Source organism: Magnolia sinica, chromosome 13, assembly GCF_029962835.1.
Source record: "Magnolia sinica isolate HGM2019 chromosome 13, MsV1, whole genome shotgun sequence".
Classification (NCBI taxonomy): domain Eukaryota; kingdom Viridiplantae; phylum Streptophyta; class Magnoliopsida; order Magnoliales; family Magnoliaceae; genus Magnolia; species Magnolia sinica.
The window spans coordinates 13,643,771-13,653,076 of NC_080585.1; the positions used below are offsets into that span (position 1 = coordinate 13,643,771).

Consider the following 9,306-nt stretch of genomic DNA (forward strand, 5'->3'; position numbering starts at 1 on the left):
AGATATACATCAATTTTGGGCTGAACCACTAACATGATTTGAAAACACGGATGGATGGAGTGGATAAGATAAATACATTCATGATGGGCCCAACCGAGTTTATGCTATCATTCTAGATAATTATCCAAAAAATGAATCATATCCAAGGATTAAATGGACCACACCACAAATACCAGCATGACGATGATTTTCGGCGTTAAAAATTTCGTATGGCTCACCATAACATTTTTTATTTTTCATCTAATATGTTCATAAGGCCACAAATACATGGATGAAGAGGAAAAACAAATTTCATATTGATCCAAAACTTCCATGACCCGAAGGGGTTTTAATGGTAGACGTTCAATCCTCCACTGATTTTTACAGTGTGGTCCACTTGATAGTTAGATCTGTCTTATCTTTCGTCTCAAGCCTTAACGCGAGCTTTCCAAATCGATGGACGGTTTGGATATACACATACCTCATGATGGGACCCACAGTACTAGCTGACGTCAATACACCAGCTATATAGCTAGTGTATGGTACCCCAGCCACTCCGCTTCCAATCCCGTGTAGGACTAGCCATGCACTATTCCTACATATCTCTCCTTCCTCTCTCTCTTCCTGTCGATCTCTCCCTCCTCTCTCTCTTCCTTGCTCGATCTCTCTTCCCACTGTCTCTCTCTCTATCCCCACCCAAGATCCTGTTGCCGACCGCCCTACCCACGCACGCCCTCTCGCTCTCTCTGAATCTGTGGTTGAAGGCTTAAATCTCCAGGAACATTGAGGTATTTCTCTCTCAATCTCAATGCCGATTTAGGGTTTTTCGGATCTTAGGGTGGATTCCATGGGAATGTGTATTTGCCATACAACCTGTTGATATGTTTGGTGGGCCACACCAACGGTTATATATTGATTCCAACGTTGTGGCGCACCTGATAATCGGGCCGCCATGGTTTCTCTTTCAGATTAGCTCCGTGGTGGGGCCTACCGTTTTCATGTTTCTGATTCCTTACAGTAAGTGACATGCTTCTTGCCTGTAAGTTCTTTTAAGTTGTAAGTGACTTACCTGTAAGTGACTTACAGGTGAAAGTTACTTACAGGTAACCTGTTTGGATGTAAGTTGTAAGTCACTTACAGGTAAGTTACTTTTTCTGTTTGGATAACCTATAAGTTACTTATAGGTAGAAAGCTGTATATTCACATCGAGCATAGTTTAGCTTGGGGAATCATTCTAAAATGTTATAATCATATAAAAAAACATGGGATCAAATATGTTATTTTGTTAAGCCCATCAAGATGAATATTTGAGATAATTATTAAGCTAAACCAATCATCAAGGCTATAAAAGTGGGCCCACAAATTCAAAAAATCTATAATATGGAGTAATAACTCAATTTAAGCATTGAGAATAAACTTAAAAACATTAATAGAAAATCTAATAATTAAATTACTTACATTCCAACTGTGCAATCTGATGTAATTTCCAAGGGCCAGCGCATCATCAATCCCACTCTATCATCAAAGTTTTTCTCATTCTCTAATGAGGAGTTTGATGCTCAGGATCTAAGAGATTCACCAACACTGATGTAGATCGTTAAATTACTTGCATTCTAACTATGCAATCTAAGAGATTCACCAACACTGCGAGTACATCACAGGATCACCAACCACAGGCCACAGTGAGACCAACCAGATAAACGATCTACAGGATCACCAACCACAGGCCACAGCCCTTGACGGTTTCATGGGATGTTGCATCACATGGTCCGTTCGGATTAGAGGCCCATGACACGTGTGAAAAAATACGCAGGTGCATATAAGTGACTGTTTGGATGCCAGCATGCCTTATAGAGTAACGTCAAACCACTCCCGTTTTCAAAGGAGAAAAAAGGGTAGATGAAACCCTACCATTTTAGGAGGAGAAGAGACAAAAGGCAGTAACTGCAGGGAGAGATTGCAAAGACGGAGAGAGATTTGGTGGGTTGGTGCGTTTCTCCCTCTTCCCCTCTTTTTAAAAATCTGACCGTTGAGCTTGTAAGTGACTTACAGGGAAGTGACTTCCCACCCCCATCCCCCTGCAGTTTTTTGGTAGATTTGCCTGTAAGTGACTTACAGGTTGTAAGTTACTTACAGATGATTTTTCTCCCCCAAACACCACCTGTAAGTGACTTCCTTGTAAGTAACTTCCCACTTACCCAACTTACAGGCATCCAAACAGGCCCTTAGACATGCTTCTTACAGAAAAGGTGGTGTACCACAAGTTGTGGTACAGCCGTAGATGAGCATTTTCACTTGCAGCTATTGTACTGAGGCGCAGCGCTGTATCCGGTCCAATATATGGGAGTGGAGGGCGAGTGGGGCCTGCCAACAGGACCGGCCGCTGCCAGACTTCCGGGCCCCTCAGTGGTTTACTTACTCCCACAAGGAGAAAGGAATTTGAGAGTTTGAATAAAATAAAATCCAAAGTTCATTCAAGTTTGAATTGGACGACCTACATGGCCCCACCAACTTTTCCTTTTGGGGGAAAAGGGGTCCAGATCTGTTGCTTCTTTGGATGTTTGAAGGAAATGATTTGGAAGTGATTCCGGATCTATTCTTATTTCCTCTTTGTAAGATTTATGCAAAACTTGATTTTCAGTTTATTTTCTTTAGAATTAAATTTGATATCTTAGATATAGCAAACAGATCTATTCATGCTTGGTGCAGCTGGCCAAACAATTAGAGCTGGCTGGATATATGTTGATGATTCTCAAATCATGTGAAATTAGAGCTGACTGGTAATTTCCAATTTAATGATCTATTTCCAATATTGGGTCCACATGCTGAGTGAACAAGATTTATTTTTAGAAAAACATGCAGATTGTTGGGCCAAACTGATGTATGGAATGGATCCCGCACCTATGTGTGTGCCATGCTGTCCCATGTGGTGTGTATGTACAAATTTTATTACACACGCATGCATGACCTTAGCAATATAATGAAAGGTTCATTTTTAAAACGAACTTGCCTGATTTTTGTAAGGATGAGGGTACTTTTGCTGACGTGGACATAATAAATTTATGTAGGATGCGGATTAGGTAGTGAAGTCCACACCCTTTCTTGTGGTGGTGAAATAGCCTAAGAGATGCTTACATACAGACGGTCACGCATATGGTATACTTAACAAATGTAGTACGTATGCATAAAGAAAATATATTCAAGCATGCACTGATCTAAGACTAGTATTTTATAATATTTATTTTCAAAAAATAAGTTATCCTTGTTCTAGTAAACCTTCTAGGGACAAACATAATATTTTCCTCATCCCTAATATTAGTAAATGGTAGGGTAGGCAATGGGCAGGCTTGAGCCTAGCAAAATCAAAATTTGAATGGGGCCCCTCTAAAGCCCCCACCCGACCAGTTCAAGATTCAGGTCCAGTGCTAGGCCATTCCTAGGCTGAGTAAATGGGTTAAATGATAAACAAGCTGTTTGCTCTAAACATGACATTTCTTGCATCCAAATGGCCCCTTACTAGTTCATGAATACATTAATGCAAACTTTCTGATGGGCCATTTCATCATTTTCAGGGCACAGCCGTACGATAATTCCCTATTCCAAGCACGGGTGGATCTCGATGGGGCCAAAATTCTGACTTGTCCACTCATTAGGTGGGCACAAACATACATTGCGTCAGGCCATCAGTGCTACACTGATTTCCACGGTGTATCCCCCCTGAAGAGTTTTTCATCATGGTTTAATGCTGTCTCGTTGGCACGTGTGTGCATGTGGTGGGGTCGGGCGGACCAGCGATCGTTGAGCCTTATTGTGGCGGGAACTTCAAGTGATTCAACTATCTTTTAAAATTCTGACAGTTGCACCCCCAACCTCCCTTCTCTTCTACCTTAACCTACAACTCTCTTCCCCTTAACCTGCACCCCCTTCCCATGCCAAAAGATTTCAAATCCTCACTCCTTTTTCTCCGATCAATCCCTTCATTTCCCAAACACCCTTCAATCCCATTCCTACAGATCTCATTCCTCCACACTTGCCTCCTCTCACCGCACGATCGAAATCCCAACGCAACCGCCCATCGTTTCAAAAACCCTCTTCTCTCTCTCTTGCAAAAATCCAACGGCGACATCAGACATGTGAAGCAAATCCATGCCCAGATGATCTTAACTGGATTGATCCTTGACACATTCGCTTCAAGCCAATTTATTGCGTTTTGTGTGGATTCCAATTTCGTTGATCGCGATTATTGCTGCAAGATCCTGGTCAGCATCGAAAACCCAAATGCGTATATGTGGAATATTACCATTAGAGGGTTTTCGGAAAGCGAGGATCCCAAAGAGGCTCTTTTGCTGTATAAGCGGATGCTCGGGATGGGCTGTCGGCCCGACAATTACACGTTCCCCTTGTTGCTCAAGGCATCCGCTCGATTGTCCGCCATCAAGTTGGGTGCCGGGATTCTCGGGCATGTTTGGCATTTGGGCTTCGATTCGGATGTCTTTGTCCGCAATGCGACTATTCATATGTTTGCAATGTGCCGTGGATTGGGAGATGCGCGTCTGGTGTTTGATGGAAGTTGTGTGAGAGATTTGGTTTCTTGGAATTCTATGATAAATGGCTATGTACGGAGTGGGCGGGTGGATGAGGCGTTGAAGCTTTTTTGGGAAATGGAGGGAGAAGGGGTTGAGCCTGATGAGGTGACAATGATTGGGGTAGTTTCGTCTTGTGCCCAATTAGGAGATTTGGAGCTCGGAAGAGGGTTTCATCACTACATCGAAGAAAGAGGATTGAAATTCACCATAGCTCTCAGTAATGCTATCATGGACATGTATGTGAAGTGCGGGAGTTTGGAGCAGGCAAGGCTATTGTTTGACAAAATGCCGAGAAGAACTGTAGTTTCTTGGACTACAATGGTTGTGGGGTATGTGAAGTTCGGTTTTCTGGATGCTGCTAGGGAGTGTTTTGATGAAATGCCCGAAAGAGACGTCGTGATGTGGAATTCCATGATTGCTGGCTATGTACAACACAAGCGAGGCAAGGATGCGCTAGCTCTGTTTCAGGGAATGCAAGCTACAGGTGTAAAGCCCAATGAGGTTGCCATGGTTAGCCTGTTGTCTGCGTGTGCACAAATCGGAGCGCTCGAGACAGGGATATGGGTTCATCACTATATCGACAGACACAGGATTCCTCAAACTGTGGCATTGGGCACGGCTTTGGTGGACATGTATGCTAAGTGTGGGAAAATCGAAAAGTCGCTCCAAGTGTTTGAAAAGATCCCCGAGAGGAACACGTTGACGTGGACGGCCATGATTGGTGGTTTGGCCATTCATGGGCGTGGACGAGATGCTATAAGCTACTTCCTGAAGATGATTGATATCGGTTTGACCCCAGACGAGGTTACATTTGTAGAGGTCTTATCAGCTTGTTGTCACGCCGGATTAGTAGATGAGGGTCATCGATTCTTCGATCAAATGAGCACAAAATTTGGCCTATCTCCGAAACTCAAGCACTATTCATGCATGGTGGACCTTCTTGGCAGAGCTGGGCTTCTAGATGAGGCAGAGGACCTGATCAAGACCATGCCCATGAAGCCGGATGCTGTGGTGTGGGGAGCCTTCTTTTTTGCTTGTAGGATGCATGGTAATGTTGTGATGGGAGAGCAGGCCGCATCAAAACTCTTTGAATTGGACCCTCATGATAGTGGAATATATGTGCTGCTTGCGAACATGTGTATGGAAGCGAACATGTGGGGTGAAGCTAGGAAGGTGCGGGCCGCAATGAGAGAGAGAGGGGTGGAGAAGACTCCTGGCTGTAGCATGATTGAGGTGAATGGCATTGTTGATGAATTCATTGTCCGAGACAAATCACACCCACAAACCAAACAGATCTATGCATGCTTGGTGCAGCTGGCCAAACAATTAGAGCTGGCTGGATATATGCTTGATGATTCTCAAATCATGTGAAATTAGAGCTGACTGGTAATTTCCAATTTAATGACCTATTTCCAATATTGGGTCCACATGTTGAGTGAACAAGATTTATTTTTAGTAAAACATGCTGATGGTTGGGCCAAACTGATGTATGGAATGGATCCCGCACCTATGTGTGTGCCATGCTGTCCCATGTGGTGTGTACGTACAAGTTTTATTACACACACATGCATGACCTTAGCAATATAATGAAAGGTTCACTTTTAAAACGAACTTGCCTGATTTTTGTAAGGATGAGGGTACTTTTGCTGACATGGACATAATAAATTTATGTAGGATGCGGATTAGGTGGTGAAGTCCACACCCTTTCTTGTGGTGGTGAAATAACCTAAGAGATGCTTACATATAGACGGTCACACATGTGGTATACTTCACAAATGTAGTACGTATGCATAAAAAAAAAATATTCAAGCATGCACTGATCTAAGAGTAGTATTTTATAATATTTACTTTCAAAAAATAAGTTATCCTTGTAGTAAACCTTCTAGGGACAAACATATTATTTTCCTCATTCCTAATATTAGTAAATGGTAGGGTGGGCAATGGGCAGGCCTGAGCCTAGCAAAATCAAAATTTGAATGGGGCCCTTCTAAAGCCCTCACCCGACCAGTTCAAGATTCAAGTCCAGTGCTAGGCCATTCCTAGGTTGAGTAAATGGGTTAAATGATAAACAAGCTGTTGGCTCCAAACATGATATTTGTTACATTCAAATGGCCCCTTACTAGTTCATGAATACATTAATGCAAACTTTCTGATGGGCCATTTCATCATTTTCAGGGCACAACCGTACGATAATTCCCTATTCCAAGCATGGGTGGATCTCGGTGGGGCTAAAATTCCGACTTTTCCACTCATTAGGTGGGCACAAACATGCATTGCGTTAGGCCATTAGTGCTACACTGATTTCCACGGTGTATCCCCCTTGAAGAGTTTTTCATCATGGTTTAACGCTGTCTTGTTGGCACGTGTGTGCGTGTGGTGGGGTCGGGCGGACCAGCGATCGTTGAGCCTTATTGTGGCGGGAACTTCAAACGATTCAACTATCTTTTAAAATTCCGACAGTTGCACCCCAAACCTCCCTTCTTTTCTACCTTAACATACAACTCTCTTCCCCTTAACCTACACCCCCTTCCCATGCCAAAAGATTTCAAATCCTCACTCCTTTTTCTCCAATCGATCCCTTCATTTCCCAAACACCCTTCAATCCCATTCCCACAGATCTCATTCCTCCACACTTGCCTCCTCTCACCGCACGATCGAAATCCCAACGCGACCGCCCATTGTTTCAAAAACCCTCTTCTCTCTCTCTCTCTTGCGAAAATCCAACGGTGACATCAGACATGTGAAGCAAATCCATGCCCAGATGATCTTAACTGGATTGATCCTTGACACATTCGCTTCAAGCCAATTTATTGTGTTTTGTGTGGATTCCAATTTCGTTGATCCCAATTATTGCTGCAAGATCCTGGTCTGCATCGAAAACCCAAATGCATATATGGGGAATATTACCATTAGAGGGTTTTCGGAAAGCGAGGACGCCAAAGAGGCTCTTTTGCTGTATAAGCGGATGCTCGGGATGGGCTGTCGGCCCGATAATTACACGTTCCCCTTGTTGCTCAATGCATCCGCTCGATTGTCCGCCATCAAGTTGGGTGCCGGGATTCTCGGGCATGTTTGGCAATTGGGCTTCGATTTGGATGTCTGTCCGCAATGCGGCTATTCATATGTTTGTAATGTGCCGTGGATTGGAAGATGCGCGTTGGGTGTTTGATGGAAGTTGTGTGAGAGATTTGGTTTCTTGGAATTCTATGATAAATGGCTATGTACGGAGTGAGCGGGTGGATGAGGCGTTGAAGCTTTTTCGGGAAATGGAGGGAGAAGGGGTTGAGCCTGATGAGGTGACAATGATTGGGGTAGTTTCGTCTTGTGCCCAATTAGGAGATTTGGAGCTCGAAAGAGGGTTTCATCACTACATCGAAGAAAGAGGATTGAAATTCACCATAACTCTCAGTAATGCTCTCATGGACATGTATGTGAAGTGCGGGAGTTTGGAGCAGGCAAGGCTGTTGTTTGACAACATGCCGAGAAGAACTGTAGTTTCTTGGACTATAATGGTCATGGGGTATGTGAAGTTCGGTTATCTGGATGTTGCTAGGGAGTGTTTTGATGAAATGCTCGAAAGAGATGTCGTGATGTGGAATTCCATGATTGCTGGCTATGTACAACACAAGCGAGGCAAGGATGCGCTAGCTCTGTTTCAGGAAATGCCAGCTATAGGTGTAAAGCCCAATGAGGTTGCCATGGTTAGCCTGTTGTCTGCGTGTGCACAAATCGGAGCGCTCGAGACGGGGATATGGGTTCATCACTATATCGACAGACACAGGATTCCTCAAACTGTAGCATTGGGCATGGCTTTGGTGGACATGTATGCTAAGTGTGGGAAAATTGAAAAGTCGCTCCAAGTGTTTGAAGATATCCCCGAGAGGAAGACGTTGACGTGGACGGCCATGATTGGTGGTTTGGCCATTCATGGGCGTGCATGAGATGCTATGAGCTACTTCATGAAGATGATTGATATCGGTTTGACCCCAGACGAGGTTACATTTGTAGAGGTTTTATCAGCTTGTTGTCACGCCGGATTAGTAGATGAGGGTCATTGATTCTTTGATCAAATGAGCACAAAATTTGGCCTATCTCTGAAACTCAAGCACTATTTATGCATGGTGGACCTTGGTAGAGCTGGGCTTCTAGATGAGGCAGAGGACTTGATCAAGACCATGCCCATGAAGCCGGATGCTGTCGTGTGGGGAGCCTTGTTTTTTGCTTGTAGGATGCATGGTAATGTTGTGATGGGAGAGCAGGCCGCATCAAAACTCTTTGAATTGGACCCTCATGACGGTGGAATCTATGTGCTGCTTGCGAACATGTGTATGGAAGCGAACATGTGGGGTGAAGCTAGGAAGGTGCCGGCCGCAATGAGAGGGGTGGAGAAGACTCCTGGCTGTAGCATGATTGAGGTGAATGGCATTGTTTATGAATTCATTGTCCGAGACAAATCACACCCACAGACCAAACAGATCTATGCATGCTTGGTGTAGCTGGCCAAACAATTAGAGCTGGCTGGATATATGCTTGATGATTCTCAAATCATGTGAAATTAGAGTTGACTGGTAATTTCCAATTTAATGACCTATTTCCAATATTGGGTCCACATGCTGAGTGAACAAGATTTACTTCTAGAAAAACATGCAGATGGTTGGGCCAAACTGATATATGGAATGGATCCCGCACCTATGTGTGTGCCATGCTGTCCCATGTGGTATGTACGTACAAGTTTTATTAC

General features: G+C 43.9%; 1 protein-coding gene and 1 pseudogene across 1 annotated transcript; both read left to right on the forward strand.

The window, feature by feature from the left end:
• The first annotated feature begins 574 nt into the window (after positions 1-574).
• Positions 575-9,295, forward strand: LOC131222891 (pentatricopeptide repeat-containing protein At2g22410, mitochondrial-like; annotated as a pseudogene).
• LOC131224115 (pentatricopeptide repeat-containing protein At2g22410, mitochondrial-like) lies at positions 4,134-5,936 on the forward strand. Its single transcript, XM_058219665.1, has one exon. The coding sequence runs from the start codon at positions 4,134-4,136 to the stop codon at positions 5,934-5,936; it is 1,803 nt and encodes a 600-aa protein (XP_058075648.1).
• Positions 9,296-9,306: the final 11 nt, after the last annotated feature.